The sequence below is a fragment of the Callospermophilus lateralis genome, chromosome 10, assembly GCF_048772815.1.
Source record: "Callospermophilus lateralis isolate mCalLat2 chromosome 10, mCalLat2.hap1, whole genome shotgun sequence".
Classification (NCBI taxonomy): domain Eukaryota; kingdom Metazoa; phylum Chordata; class Mammalia; order Rodentia; family Sciuridae; genus Callospermophilus; species Callospermophilus lateralis.
In genome coordinates, this window is record NC_135314.1 from 3,067,367 (window position 1) to 3,082,771 (window position 15,405).

At 59.1% G+C, this 15,405-nt stretch overlaps 1 protein-coding gene across 2 annotated transcripts in view; it reads right to left on the minus strand.

Moving 5' to 3' along the window:
* Nucleotides 1–7,358: 7,358 nt before the first annotated feature.
* Nucleotides 7,359–15,405, minus strand: part of Slc37a1 (solute carrier family 37 member 1) — a 64,520-nt gene continuing 56,473 nt past the window's right edge. For both annotated transcript variants that reach the window (XM_076867450.2, XM_076867449.2), the window contains exons 16-20: nucleotides 15,265–15,338; nucleotides 14,080–14,158; nucleotides 10,468–10,565; nucleotides 8,685–8,749; nucleotides 7,359–8,299 (exon numbers count right to left, since the gene is read on the minus strand). In XM_076867450.2, coding sequence (XP_076723565.2) covers nucleotides 8,284–8,299; nucleotides 8,685–8,749; nucleotides 10,468–10,565; nucleotides 14,080–14,158; nucleotides 15,265–15,338 — 332 coding nt within the window. In that variant the 3' untranslated portion in view covers nucleotides 7,359–8,283. The remainder of the gene's footprint in view (nucleotides 8,300–8,684; nucleotides 8,750–10,467; nucleotides 10,566–14,079; nucleotides 14,159–15,264; nucleotides 15,339–15,405) is intronic.

Consider the following 15,405-nt stretch of genomic DNA (forward strand, 5'->3'; position numbering starts at 1 on the left):
TGGGCATGTGGAACATGAGAGGGGGGGAGCAGCAGACCCCGTGGCATGCAGAACGGTGGCAGCTCTAGGCACGTCTGCTGGGTGGGGGGGGCTGCTGGCCCTGGTGGCTCCGGGGCGCTGTCCTCCAGGGCAGCCGGAGCACACTCTGCGTGAGGGCATCGAGGGCCCCTGCTGGAGGCCCCCATGGGCAGCAGGGAGTCCGTGTTCTGAACAACCATGACCGCCCCAGACTCTGCTTTCAGATGTCCAGGCAGGAGCAGCTCACAGGCCCCTGAGCCACTGGCCCCCAGCCATGAGGGGCCCTGACTGACATATGTGGTCAGAGACTGTGGCACCAACCACTGTCCATGCTGGGGTCTGCAGCCAAGGCCGTGGTCTTGGAGTGTGCACAGCATGCTTCATCTTAGAGGACATGAGGGACTGATTCAATTGTCCTGGTGGAAGATACTTTTGGAAGCGCCATGTCCAGGGTCAGCCAAACAGGCGAGGCTGTCATTTGGAAAGAGCGCAGACAGGGCCAACCTGGGATCTGGTCTCCACGGTGCCCCCTGGGCCTGGTCCCTTGCCTGTCGAGGCTGAGGTCCACTCTCCTTCGGGCCCTCCCATTCTGCCTTCCCGTTTCCTCTGTTCGACAGTTTTCCACTTCACTCTCCCCCTCTCCCCACCACTGTCAGACCCCTGAGCTGGTCATCGCCAGTGTCCCCACCATCTCCAGCCCCTCAGGGCTCCTGTCCTTCTAGAGTGGTCAGGCTCCCCAGTCCCCATGGGTCACACACTCTGTGGGGCCTCGATTTCCACCCTGTCGTCCACCCCTTCACCAGCCTCAGCTCAGCTGGGACCTCAGGGGCGCCACTCCTGGCCCGCCTCAACTCTCCTGTCCCTTGTCCCTCCAGCCCTACCGGTCAGGAACCCCACGTCCTGGTGGAATCTGCGTCCCTCTGCACCTTGCCCCTCAACTTCCTGCTGTCCTTGACCTCACCTGGGGTCTGGTCTGGGCCTCCCCAGCTCTTTGCCTGGCTTTCCCATCTTGCCGTTGAATTCTCCACTCAACTGCCCCTTCCTCAGCACGGTGGCTAGCGTGAAACCTCACCCCCTTCCGGCCCCCTGACGCCGTCTTTCTAGAATGCACCATCACGGACATGACACTGTGCATTTGTCCCCTTGCCATGTAAACACCGCCCCCCACCTGCCTAGCAGTAACCCCGCGTGGTGGAGCTGGCTCTGCCTGTTCATCACTGTACCTATCCAGAGCCTGGCAGGGTGTGTTGAGTGACCGGTGGCCACCCTACACTGCGGCTCCATCTCTGCATCGGGTAAGACCAGGACCTGAGAGGTGTCTTCATGGGGCTGGGCTTCAGTGCAGGGGGCTCTGGAAGGAGAACTTCTAGGGTTGGGGACATTCAATGTCACTAGGGTGTGGCAGAACACTGGCTCAACACAGAGGTGGCCTCACGTCACCTTGTGAGAAATGTGCCCAAATACAGCTGTCCCTGGAGGCAGCACCCCTTCCTCCCAGTGTGATCTCTGGCGTTAGGTAACTGTTACTTCTTCTGATTGTAAAACTCAGGCCCCAGGAGCCATTCACTGTACCAGGAGGGTCCCCGGGGAGCTGAGCTGGGAGTGGACTGCAGCCGGCCTTGGGAGCATGGAGTGTCCTGGACCCGCTGGGCGGGCAGGCAGAAGGCTGGCTGGGAGGACCAGCAGGAGCAGAGGCCGAGGGCTGGTGGGTTCCTTCTTCCTCAGGGGACCTCGGTGCCGCTCTCAGGCCTTCCCTGGTATGGACGGGGCCCACAAGGGACCTCAGTGGGCACGTGAGAAGCAGGAGGCTTGCTTGGAAGGGCGAGGGCCATGTTTAGCCACAATCAGGTCACAGCTTGGGCCCACAAGGCTAGAGCCAGTGCTGCTTGCTGTCTACCTGGCTGCTGAGAACCCAGCCTCGGGAGGGTCATTGAGGACCACTGTTTGAGGTCAACTCCTTTTTAGGTGTGAGCTATCCACAGAACACCACCACGGCTACCCTGGGCCAGTGTTCAGCGGGATGACTGGTGCTGCTGCCCGGCCAGTTGACACATAAACCAGCCAGCACAGCAGGAACAGGACTCCAGGGTGCTCTGACGAAGCCAGGAGACTGCCCAGTTAGGAACTGGGCAGCCAGGAGCAGCAGAGAGGACGAACCCAGGTGGCCGTGAGGTGGAAACCTTGGGAGGGTGGTGCTTCCTTTAAGGGTGGGGGCCCTGGCCCTGCTCCGGAGGACTGGTGATACTGCCTCTTACCTGCAGGGTGGCTCCCAGGTGTGCCACTCAGTGAGACAGGAGTAAACTGAACAGGTGGGCCAGGAGGGCTCCCGAGGCTGGGTTCTCAGCAACTAGGTAGACAGCAAGCAGCACTGGCTCTAGCCTGGTTGTGGGTAAGCACCATGGCTCTCGCCCTTCCAAGCAAGCTGCCTGCTTCTCACGTGCCCTCTGAGGTCCCTTGAGGCTGCTGGACAAACACAACTGACAATGGACACTGGGACCCTGAGCCACAGGAGACCGCGGTTGTGCAGAGTGTGAACCAGGCAAAAACCAGAGCGCTGTGCACACAGGAAGGTGCCGCAGCCGTCGGCGACTGGGAGCCACTTGGCACTGTCCAAAGATCCTCAACAAGTAAAATCCGAGCACAGAGAGGAAAGGACGTCAGGTCAAGTGCGCTGCGGCCGGGAACGGAAGGGGAGCGGGACACAAATGAGGGATGGAGGGTGTGAGTGAGCCCTTCTCCAGCTCCGTCCTCCTCGCCCCCGGGCGCTGGCCAATGTGCTGAGTCCCGATGGTTGCTAACTGCAGCGTCAGGTCCTCTGGGTGGGCGGCAGTCACCTTGCCACCCTGCACTGTGGCATGGTTACCAGGGAGGGGTTTCTCCGCCAGTGGACTCGTGGGAAGGACAGGAAGAACAGGAAGGACTGTTGGCTGGTCTCAACAGGATGTCCCCACTGTGGCAGCTCTTCAGCTTGTGCCATCTGCAGGTGCTGAGATGCCCGAGTGCGGCCAAGGCCCGGCTGAGGGACCCAGCACGGCAGAACCCGAGCTGGCATGGCCCCTGCCCTGGAAGGCAGGGCTGACGCCGTCCCCTGGACTTGTAGGGACACACTGCAGGAGCCGAGGCTTTGCTGCCAACAGCCAGTGGACGTGGAAGGGGACTGAGAGGAGAAAGCGGCATCGAAGGCTGGCGGGACAGGAGGGAGAGGTCACAGCCGGCCCCAACCCGGCCCCCTTACCCCATGGCCTGGGGCTTCTGGGACTGACAGCTCAGCAACTGTCTTGCTGGACATGTGGGGACCGCTGGCCAGAGAGGTTTTCTGGGAGGCCTCGAGGCTCCGGAGTTGGTTCCTTCCCACGATGACAAGGCATCTGGAGCCACGTTTCCCTTTAGACGTGCTAGTGGTGAGGACGGGCTCCTCCGCACGTCCCTGTGACCAGGACTGAGTGCGAAAGAAGCAGCCGCGTTTGCCCCGGGCTCTAGAATCCCACGCTGGGGGGCGAGCCTGAGGACCCTCTTTCCAATAGCAGGGCTTGGGGACGCTGGCCCCAGGCTCTCGGGCTCGCCTTTAGGTCCTGGTTCAGTTCTTTTTTTTTTTAACCATACGATTTATTTTTATTTTTTTAGTCATTCTGACAGCAGAGTGTATTTTGACATATAATACATACATGGAATGTACACACATCAATCATATTTCTATTCTATTCTGCTGCCCTTCCTATCCCCCCACTCCTCCCCTCCTCCCCCATCCTTTCTCTCCAATCTAATGTGACACACTTTTTTTTTCTTTTTCTCATCACAACATCAAACATGTATTCTGTATAACAATGAGGTTCTCCTTCCATCTTCCATGCATCTCCCCTTCTCCCTCTTTTTCCCTCCCACCTCTCTTCCTTATTTAGTGGTAGTCTTCTTCTCATGCTCTTCCTCCCTATCCCATTTTGAGACACCCCCCTTATATCAGAGAAGACATTCGGCATTTGTTTTTTAGGGATTGGCTAACTTCACTTAGCATAATCTGCTCTAATGCCATCCATTTCCCTGCAAATGCCATGATCTTGTTATTTTTTAGTGCTGAGTAATATTCCATCGTGAATAAATGCCACATTTTTTAATCCATTCATCTATTGAAGGACATCTAGGTTGGTTCCACATTCTAGCTATTGTGAATTATGCTGCTATAAACATTGATGTGGCTGTTTCCCTGTAGTATGCTCTTTTTAGGTCTTTTGGGTATAGTCTGAGAAGGGGAATAGCTGGATCAAATGGTGGTTCCATTCCCAGCTTTCCAAGGAATCTCCATACTGCTTTCCAAATCGGCTGCACTGATTTGCAGTCCTACCAGCAGTGTACAAGTGTACTCTTTTCCCCACATCCTCGCCAGCACTTATTGTTGTTTGACTTCATAATGGCTGCCATTCTATTGGAGTGAGATGGTATCTTAGAGTAGTTTTAATTCGCATTTCTCTGGCTGCTAGAGATGGTGAGCATTTTTTCATGTACTTGTTGATTGATTGTCCTCTTCTGAGAAGTTTCTGTTCAGGTCCTTGGCCTATTTGTTGATTGTGTTATTTGCTTTTTTGTTGTTTAACTTTTTGAGTTCTTTGTTTACTCTAGAGATTAGAGCTCTATCTGATGTTTGAGGTCCTGGTTCAGTTCTGATGGAGCAGCATTCTGGGCAGGTGACCTTCTCTCGAGTGGTGGTGCAGCCCCGTGGCTGTGCTCAGCAGGTGCCCGTTGGCTTCTGAACCTTGCTCTTTGTGCCTGTGGTTAGAGGACAGTCCAGGCTGGTGGCACTGTCGCTGGGGCCTGGGACCTGGGCTCCTGCATGGTGTGTGCCACTGCCTCCTCTGGAGGGGACTGCTGCCCTCCTGACCCTTGGCCCCCCTAGGGGGAAACAGGTTGGCCTTATCGGCAGAGGTCTGTGTCCATGGTCACCCTTGACCCAGTGGGCCTGAGTGAGGTCAGGGCTCAGCACACTAAGCTTGGTGTCTCTGTGGGGCCTGGTGGTGCTGTGCCAGCCCCACCAGGTGCCCAGGGCACCCTGAGCAGCAGCTGCAGGAAGGGAGGTGGCCGAGGGGTGGGGTCCGCCCAGTTGCCCAGGACCTCTGTCTTGGGACAGAGGTGGGCACCTGATATGATGGCTATGTTTTGGAGTTCCGAGGCCCCAGGGATGGAGAGATTGACTGGCAAATAAAACACAAGAGGGGGAGAAAGACAGGAGTGGACGGACGGGCAGTTGTGTATTTCACGGCCTTGACAGCACCTTTCCTGACTTTTTGAGCAAGGGTCCCCACCCCTTCTCCTGACATGGGTGGCAGGAGAGAGAAGCCTGCTGGCTCAGCCAGCTGTACCCCAGCCTGGCATGGCCCCGGGCGCCCAGAGGTCAGGCTGCCCAGGGGACACAGTGTCCAAGCCCCCGGCCTGCAGCCGTCACCCTGCCCATCCCGGCCACCCTGGCCACAGGCACGCAGCTCCTCCCGCCCCACACGGGCTCCCGCTCCCCTCCTCCAGCTGACTCTGTGGCCCGGGGCTGCAGGGCACCCCCCTGGGCTCTGCGGCTGAGATTGCATACAGCTGGTGCTCTGTCTGTGAATCCAACAAGAAGCAGTTAGGGCTTGTGTTGTCCACTTCGTTTTTTGAAGCTACTTATTCAGATTGGATTTACAAGCTGCCGGGTGGAGGGCTGGCCTCCCCTGACATCCTGGGGACAAGCCAGGACAAAGCCCACAGGTGCCTGGGCACCCGGAGCCTTCAGGCCTCCTCTTAAGGAGCTTCCCCAGGGCTTTCCCTGGGGCTGGAGGGGCCCCCTGTCCCGGTGCGGGCAGGGCATCGTGTGCTAGCTGGACTGGAGTCCTAGGACGCCGCATGTCCACGTGGCGGGGGGCCCAGCAGGGCCACTGAGGTGGGAGGAGCTCCCGCCCAGCCCAGGCAGGAAGGCAGGCGGGTTTTATATGACATCACCGTCACTTCAATGGCCTCCCCTCAGGGCTCAGCCAGGAAGCTTCAGGAGTGGGGAGCTGCTGAGGGGCTGCGTGAGGTCTCCACCCAACGCTCTGGTCACACCAGTGCCCCTCACGTCTTCCTGCGGCTGAGCAGACAGAGGGCCTCCGCTGCGGAGGGTCTGCTGGGGACCCCTCCTCGCCTGACTGGGGAGGGCTCAGGCCATTCTGTAGAGAGGTGCTGGGAGGCAGCTGGGGTGTGACTTGCTTTCTGTCACTGTGACCGAAATGCCCCACTGGAAGGACTTCTTAGGGGAGGAAAAGCCCCTCTTGACTCAGGGTCTCCGGGGGTCTCAGGCCACGGTGGGGCCGTCAGTGCTCAGGCCGAGCAGAACAGCCCTCGTGGGGTAAGGCGGGTCCTGGTCAGCTTCACACCAAGCCGGTTCCTTCAACCTGACAGGGTCCAGCTCTCGCGGGACAGCCTGTCCACCGGCAAGCATTAGCCCCGGAGCTCGAAGGGGCACCTCACAGCCAAACCTTAACAGTTTGGAAAACTTGCTCTGTGCTACCCGTCGACACATTTCTACGTCTAGTAGCTCTTTTCTTTATCCAAATTAACACCCACACTGGATGCCTGGAAGGACGGAGGTGTGGTGTCTTCCAGGGGCAGAGGGCAGGCCACTACTGGGGTGGACAGTGAGGGTGGGAAGGACAAGCAGCGCCTTCAGCATGTGGGGGGCTGAGGAGAGAGAGAACCCGAGCAGGGGACTTGTGACCTAGCCAGTCTCTGGAGGTCTTGCTTTCAGTAGAAGACTTCACAAATCTGTTAACAACTTATTAAAAAGCACAGCCAGCCAGCGAGGGCAGTGGGCTGGCAGGACAGGCCTGTGTCCCCTGCTAGGCCCACAGAGCTCAGGGTAGGGGCTCTTGAGTCCTTGGTCTGCTGCCATGGAGGGGGCCCAAGAACTGACCTTGAAAACACAGCCCACCCTCAGAGAGCAGCACGCGCCTGTGAGCACAGACGGCCAGCTCCTGAGGTTGAAAGCCTGAATCCGCTCCCCCCAGAACCCAGCGCGTCACCCACCCAGCCCTGCGCCTTGGCACAGTCAGGGGGACGCCAGGCTCACAGAGCACCCAGAGGCGCAGGTCTGCTGGCCCTGGCAGCAAGAGGGGCCTCTCCTGGAGGGGACAGCCCAGCTTCCTGCCGACCTGCACAACCGTGGAACGGGTCTGACCCCCGAGAAAACGCAAACCACACAGGCTACTTGGAAGTTTTCTTTCCGTGTGATGGGAACACGGCAGAGATGATCAACATTCCCTGAGTATTCTGCTGGAATTTTTTTTAAAAACCCATTTTATTTCAAAAGGCAGCTAAGAATGTTGCTATAGCCAACCCAGAAAACAAATGTCCAGAGAGCCACTATTTGTCTTAATAAATAACAAAATGCCATTTGTTTTCCTTGAACCTCAGATAACACATCATACATTTTAAATAAATACCCCTCTGTTGCTATGGATCTAGAAACTGCCCCCGTGTTTCTGCATGTGATCAAATCAAGTGGCTCAGAGACGCCCGTGGCTCTTGGTGCCCACAGCCAGGCCCCTTCCCAGGCCTCTGCCACGGCCCTGGACATCACAGGGGACCAGCAGGGCGTGGCTGCCAACACCAGCAGGACACCTGGAGCTGGGCAGGGGTCACGGTGCCCTGGGGCTGGTGCCTTAGGCAGCGTATTGCCATCTCTGTCCACTTCCTGACCCTCAGTGTCCAGGTGGGGACCAAGTCTGGGAAGGGATGGAGAAACCTGTTGGGTAGTAAGGGTCTTGGTTCTGCCTTGGTTCTAATGCCAGGCAGAGGCGGGCTCTGGGCTGGCTGACGTGTCCTTGAGGTCCCATGCCTGGCCTTTCCCTGCACGTTCAAGTCCTCCGGGACCCGCGGCACGTGGTGGCCGGATCTCCTGCAGCATGGGCTTCGTACACTTTAACATCTGCTGCTGGATACCTGAGAGGGACGGGGCTGCCCAGGTGCGGTGGGTCAGTGCCACGGGGCTGTCACATACTGTATTCAAGGGACTAGATGGACGCGCATCTGTGGGGCTGGGGCGGGCAGAGCTGTCCATCCATGGGCTCAGCTAAGGCAGTTGGACAGCGCTCCTGGACCTGCCGCTGCTGTCCTGAGTGCCGGGAGTTCTCAGGTTGGCCCCTGGGCCCTTCCAGGAGCGTGTGCAAAAGGCGAGGGGAGCCACTCGGGACAGGGTCCTCCTTCAGCTTTCTCTCCAAACACAGTTGGTGAAGGACGGCTCAGCCCTTCCTCCACGGGACTCCGGGGTCAGTGTTCCTTCAGCCTGAAAGAAAAGGGTAGACCAACGGGGTCCCTGCACAGGGGGGTCCCACAGAGCACCCCAACCCTCGCAGGAGCCCTCTGCCCCCAGGGGCAGGTGGCGGCAGGGAGCCAGCTGGAGGGGGCAGGGGTGGGGCGAGGGCGAGGCCAGCCTGAGGCTGGGGACTGCGGTAGAAAACATGGGGTGACTAAGGAGGAAGCTCCCCACCGTCTCCTCCACACGCAGGAGAGGCCACTGTCGCTCGGCACGGCCACACTCGTCACAGAAGAGAACGTGAGCAAAGCCATGTGCCTCGCAGGGACAGTGGCAAGCCCTTCCCTGTCTGGTCAGGGGGACAGACGGACAGGACACCGGCTGCCTTCATGGGGGGGGGGGATGTCGGACTTACGGAGCTTGGCCCCCTGCTGTGGGCCCCGGGCAGCTCAGCTCCTTGTGTATGAGGCGGATCAGGAACTGCACCCAAAACAAAGACAAGGCCACCTGTCACTGCCTGGGCACACGAGCGGCCAGTGGGCATGACCTGGGGCCTCCCAGGCCCTCGCTCACTGAGGCCCCCTGGCTTGGGCTCTTCCTGCACAGCACCCACCAGCACCTGCCCAGGACACACTTCTCTTCAGGGTGGTGGCCAGGCCGGCCAGCACACCTGGCCCAGGCTTGTCCTGTGTGTCCTACGTCCTCTGGGAAACTGGGACGCACTCCTGTTCACGTCAGGTTTGAAACAAGCAGCCAATCACGAGATGCCCAAATTGGGAGCCCACAGTGGAGACCAGGACCTGCCGTCGTGGGCACTGGGGTGACTCGAGCTGTTGAGGTGACCGGGCTGGTGACTCTCAGGGGACGCCAGCACCGGGAGCTTGTCTTGGAGCCCACAGTGGCCTCAGCCTGGTGGCCCCAGCAGGCCTCCACCAAGGGCAGCTGCCTCCTCGGCCCTTCAGCTCAGCCTCCCGTCCTCCGTGAGCGCCAAGGGCTCTAAGTCACTTTACAGACCCAGACGAAGGGTGCCCAGGTGTCCAAGTGTCCTTCACGTTTGAGTGTGACCTAGTCCCCTTCCCTGACTGACACCATCCAGGCTGGCCCCACAAAACTGGAGTGTCCTGGACACAGAGACGGGTTCCTGAGAGGAGTCCTGCTTCTGGTGGCCCCTGTTCTCAGAGAGCAGAGGTGCCCTCAGACCAGAGAGGAGGGGAGTCCTGGGTGGTGGGGTCGCGGGAGGGGAGTCCTGGGTGGTGGGGTCGCGGGAGGGGAGTCCTGGGTGGTGGGGACGCGGGAGGGGAGTCCTGGGTGGTGGGGACGCGGGAGGGGAGTCCTGGGTGGCCAGGGTGGTGGGGACGTGGGAAGAGAGCTCTGAGGGCTCGTAAGCCCACCCGCCTTGGGCTGGCACCCTGGAGGCAGGCGCCCTGCTTTCTTAGATGTCTGGGGTTCAGGTCGGAGTCCCAGGGGTTCAAGCTGGGAGGACGGGAGTGTCCCCACAGGCCCACGTGTCGAGGGCTTTGTCCCAACTTGGTGGTGCTGGGAGGTGGGGCCTTGTTAGTCCTGAGGTCACTGGGTATGTGCCCTTGAAGGGGGCAGAGGACCGCGGGGCCCTCCTCCTTCTCTGTTTTGATCCTGGCCATGAGGTGAGCAGTCTGCTCTACCCTGGGCTCCCCCCATGATGTGCTGCCTGGACACAGGCCCAAAGCAACAGGCCAGCCAGTCGCAGACTGACACTTCCAACACCGTGAGTCAGAAGAGACCTTTTGTCTAAGTTGATAACCGGCGTATTGATAGTGACAGACAGCTGGCCAGCCTAGCACTACACGGGTCCTAGGGCATGGTCCACTTTAGTTCCAACAGGCCTTATCATGCCCATTTTAATATGTGGAAGCTGTAGCCCAGAGAGGTTCAGTAACCTGCTCCATCACACACAGGCTGGGGCAGAATCCAAAGCCCTTGGGCACCATGCCCTGGGACTTCACACTGTCCTGCCTGGAACTACAGAGCAGAAGACTCACCTGTTCCTGATTCTGATAGTTCTTTACCCAGATAAGGAACTTGGGCCATGTGTATTTAGTGACGACAGAATAACCCCTCTGCCCCCAGGACTGCAGGAATCCACAGAAAGTTCCACCGTGTCTGGCCAACAAGCACAGAGAGCCCACTGAAGCCGCCGGGTCACAGAGAGGGTGACTCACCAGTAAGGCACAGGCGTCTGCGAACATCAGCATGTAGAACACGTTGCTCCACCCCGAGGGGGAGATGAGCCCCGCCAGCAGGGGGCCCAGGGCTGCTCCTGGAAGAGGCAGACATGAACATGGAGGCACTGGAAGACTGTTCCCGGGGCCACCTGGTACCCTGCGCCCTGGGGACATGCGGAGGATGCCCGGCAGCCACTCACCGCCACAGTGAGGAGGAGCGCGGTCTCAGCATGGGGGGAGCTGGCCCGCCTTCCTCGGGAACCATTGTAAGGATAGATGTTGATATTTTAAATGTTCATTCTTTTTTGGGAGGGTACCAGGGACTAAACTCGGGGGCACTCCACCACTGAGCCCCATCCCAGCCCTAGTTTGTATTTTATTTAGAGACAGGGTCTCACTGAGTGGCTGAGTGCCTCACTTTTGCTGAGGCTGGCTTTGAACTCAAGATCCTCCTGCCTCTGCCTCCTGAGGTGCTGGGATCATTTTAGGCCACTGTGTCCGGCCTGAAATGTCCGTTCTTTTGACCCAACCTTTCCATTATTATTATTTATGTAAAGAAATCTGAACCCAGCATGCAGTGTCAGATATTCTTATGCTATAGAAATATTACAGGGTACATCTGAATAAGATTTGTAGGAACCAACAATCGGCCAACGTTGACTTCCTGCTTCTGATCACCGCACTGAGGTGGCATCAGGAACTGTCTGCGCTTCACCCTTAGAAAGCCACGCGCCTGTGTGCGTGGGAGTGTGTGTCCTGCACGTGGGTGTGTGGACACAAGAGAAGCTCGGGGCAAAGCTAACACACTGCAATTCTGTGAACTCCTATTTTTATAAGTTTCCTCCAAGTACAAAATTATGCCAAATAACATTTAAAAACCACGAAAGAAAAGGGCATCCTCCAAAGTGCCTGGGGTTTCTATGCGCGATGGTCAAGCAGTGCTTGGTGTGTCCCTCGCGGCTGGAGTTGGTGGGAAGAAGAAGGGTTCTCTCCAGCTGTCAGCTGAGACCGGGCCCCGGACAGGTGGCCCTCGTCTCGGGCTCGGGGAGCCTGGTTCAGTTTCTGGTGTTCACAAAGCACACGCTGCTTTACGACCTGAGAGGCAACTGTGTGCTCTGTGGCCAAGTCTCAGAAGATCCACCAGGCAAACACGGCATGGCTCGTGCCAGTGGGTCTTCTCACCTCCCAAACCACAGGGTGGCCCTTAGCTAAACTTTTAAGATTATAAATCCACAAAGAGTAGGCACCACTGTTGGCAGACCAAGGTCCAGAGTGGGAGACGGCCTGGGATTCGCCCCAGAGCCGGGAACAGCAAGAGCACAGGGCAGGTGAGGAGTGGCAGGAGGGAAGGGGGCATTACGGGAGCCTTTCATACACAGTCCCATGCCCCCTGCTGCCCCTTCGCTGCCCACTGACACGGCACTCCAGCCTCTCCTCGCCCTCCCTGACCAGACACACCAGCTGCAGAAGAGTGGCAGCTAACCTCTGGGGACACCAGGCTCCACGCAGGGCGGGGAGGCACCCAATCACGAGCCGGGGTCGGGGCACTCTGACACCCACTCCCACCAAGCACTGGCTCCTCCAGAGTCCAGTGGGACCCAGGCCTCTGAACACCGCAGTGGACACCCTCCAGGGGAGGACTCCAGGTGAGAGGCAGGTTCACTCTTAAATGTGGGGACGTGGAGGCCAAAGTTCTCCCTGCACCTGGGGCAGTTCCCAACACAGCGAGCAAACGGGAGGGCGCTGCAGGGAAAGGAAGGCTGGGGTATAAGCCCTCGGAGAGCCAGGAGGAAACCAAGCTGACCCATGAAACTGGGCCTTTGTGGATGGAAAGCAGTTTGTTATCAGCAAGTTCACAGATCAGTAGCACACACACTCACACACACACTCACACACACACACACACTCACACACTCAAGAAACAGAACATATTAATGAGCGCTAAATACAGGACATGCCAAGCAGGAAGTCCAACGTGAAGTCTGGAGAATCGACTGAGAAGACATCTGGGAAAGGGGAAGAGACAGGTGAGCAGGAAGGAAACAGAAAGAAAGAAGAGAAGGACCCGGGAGGCCACAGCGGACTCCTGTTCTCCAGGAAGAACAAGACACAAACCCAGAGACGGCAGGAAACTTATCAGAGAACGTTGACCTCCTGGTTCTGATCACCGCACTGAGGGCTCAGTGCCCCTAAATGAAGGGCCTGTGTCCACGGCACGAGGGGCCCTGGGCGCCACAGCGTGGCGGGGAGGGCTGCAGGGGGGGGGGAGTGCCCCGAGGATCCAGGAGAAGGCCAGGCGCGGGGACTGGGCGAGGAGTGACAGCAGACTCCCCAACCACCGAGGAGCTGGGAGACACGGAGCTGCACCCCGTGAGAGCCGAGTCCTGACCCCTGGGACTTGTCACTTTTCAGCATTTGCCTCCTGAGAACTCAGGGAGCCACCAGGGGACATTCCCACCACGGCGGAGAAAACGGGATCTAGGGCCCAGGAGAAAGGGGCTTGTGGACCACGGAGGCCACGTGGTGCGGCAGGCGGCCCTGGGGCCTCGCGTGGCTACGTGGAGGGACAGTTCCAGGGGACACCTGGGAAGGAACCTGTGGGGAGCAATGCAGGTGTGGCCAGGGAGGGACACAGCCTGCGAGCTGAGGGTGGTGATCTGCTCCTGGCTGGAGGAGGGCAGAGCACCGAGCTGCCTGGGGACAGGCGGCAGGCTCAGGATCAAGTCCACCTTCCTCTGCAGGAGGACAGAGGCTGGGGCAGGAGGGTGGGGCTGCGGGTCCCCTTATGCTTTGCTTTGATAAGAATCAAGTGGAAAACGCTGGGTGAACTCAGTTGCTCTGTGTGAAAGGTGTGGATATGGCACCCTATGCCCACTGGGCATGAAGCACGTGGACTTGGGCCACTGGAGTTCTGGCCTTGGACTGTGAGAAGGTGCCCATTGCAACCAGCGAGCTTGGCCATGACCTCATCCACGCGCGCTCCTGGACGCCTACGCCTAATGGACATGCCGGGCGCCTGCCGAGGCTCCGTGTCTCCCTTGGTCTTTCTTTGCCTTTGTCTCTTGGGTGGCGCACGTGGGCAGAGACAATGACTGAGAGGCAGTGGAGGACTGGCGCGTGCTGTCTCCATGGTGACCGTTTCCCAGGCCCCGTGTGCTCCAGCAGGCAGGGTGGCCCAAGGGGCTGGCAAGGCTGCAGTCAGACCCCGTCAGACCTCTGACTAAGGGCAACCAAGCTAAGGTGGGCGTGGCGGCTCCAAGGAGGTGACTGCAGATGAGCCAGGCCAGAGAGTAGCCCGGCGGGCCTCACCTTCCTCCCTTGTGTCAAAAGGGGTTCAGAACAAGACTTATTCTCCTACCCAGCCCAGAGGGTGTTGGAGGGGACAGGGCACCTCCGCTCACAGAGGAGGCGTTGCCTCCCTTTACCAGCCACTCCTGCTATCCCTCATTTGAAGAGAATCAAGAAAGAAGTGTTTTACTGCATGCTTTGTATCCCCCTCTTTACACCCTGGGCCGCTCAGATTTTAGGAGCCAGTCAGTCCTGACATTGGCCCTTGGAATCCTGGACACCTCTCAGGTAAGACGGGCTCTGGGTGGCCTTGCTGCGTACCTACAGACCCGGTGCCGTCGATGATGGCCGTCACGGTGGACAGGGCGTGAGCGTTCCCTTTCAGACTCTTGTGAGTGCCCTAGAAGAGGGGAAAAGGAACGTGAGGCTCTGGTTGCCTCAGCCCAGTCACATGCAGAATGCACTCCAGGGCCTGCCAACCACACACACACCCATGCTCCCGGCTGCGCCAACCCTGGGAAGCCAACCAGCAGGATCTCCAGGACACAGGAGTCCTGGAAATACCGGCCACGGCATCCGACTCCCGGAACCCCCAGGAGGCTCTTCTAATCAATTATCATGGCTGTCCTCTTCACGAGGCCCCACGTGGCCACGTGGGACACCCCCACCCTGCGCCACTCTGGTGTGAGCATCATTGTGACACCCAGACTCCCCACAGCCAGGGCTGTTCTGTGACACATGCCAGACGTCACTGCAGTGCCTAAGTCAACGTGACAATGCAGAGGGCCAGGAAGAGGGGACCAGGACAGTCAGGAGACCCAAGCTGGGACCCAGTGAGGCCCCTGGGGCGGCCCGCAGGAGCTCTGGCTTTTGACAGCTCCACACGCTGCACACGTTGGGGACAGTGAGGAAGAGCAGGGCTCAGGAGCCCGTGCCACGGACACGAACAGCACCTAAGAAAGCACAAGGAGCCGAGGGACGTGCACCCAGGAGGACGGAAGGCACCGCGGCCAGCCACCCGCTGTTTTGGTCTAAGAAAAGCAGTCCAGGTCCCTCCTCGGCCACTGTCCCGCGTGGGTGACCAGTGCTCGCGATCTGGTATGGATCCTTCCAGGATCTTCCACACCCACAGGTGGGAGCCTGCAGGCCATGCACACCCAGGGACAGGCTTCACACGGGCAGCTTCGGCAACACACTCAACACGAGGTGGCCAGGGCAGGTGAAGAGGACAAAGCCCAGGCCTCCCTGTCCACTGCGCTGCTCTCTCTGCTGACTCATCGGGACAGGCCCTTCCCCTTCTCTGGGGAGCAAAAAGCTCATGGGGCTTTTCATGGCTCCAAATGGGGGATCTCTTGGGCCAACCTGCCCAGGACCCAGGGAGAGGGTGGCAGAGGGCCAGCAGCAGGGCTCTCCAGTGCACAGGCAGCACACCCACACACAGGTGGCAGTCGACCCCTGCTCTGCTGCGGAGCGTTGTCCTCTGTGGAGGGGGGCAGGGCCACTTACCAGGTCAGCGGAGACGGCGGTGGTGATGAGTGCGTAGGGTCCGCTGACCAGGGCCCCGCTGAGGAGCAGCATGGCTGTGGGAAGCAGAGGGGGACACAGCGGAGAATGGAGTCTCCGGGGAAAGAGCCAGCCCAGCCCAGT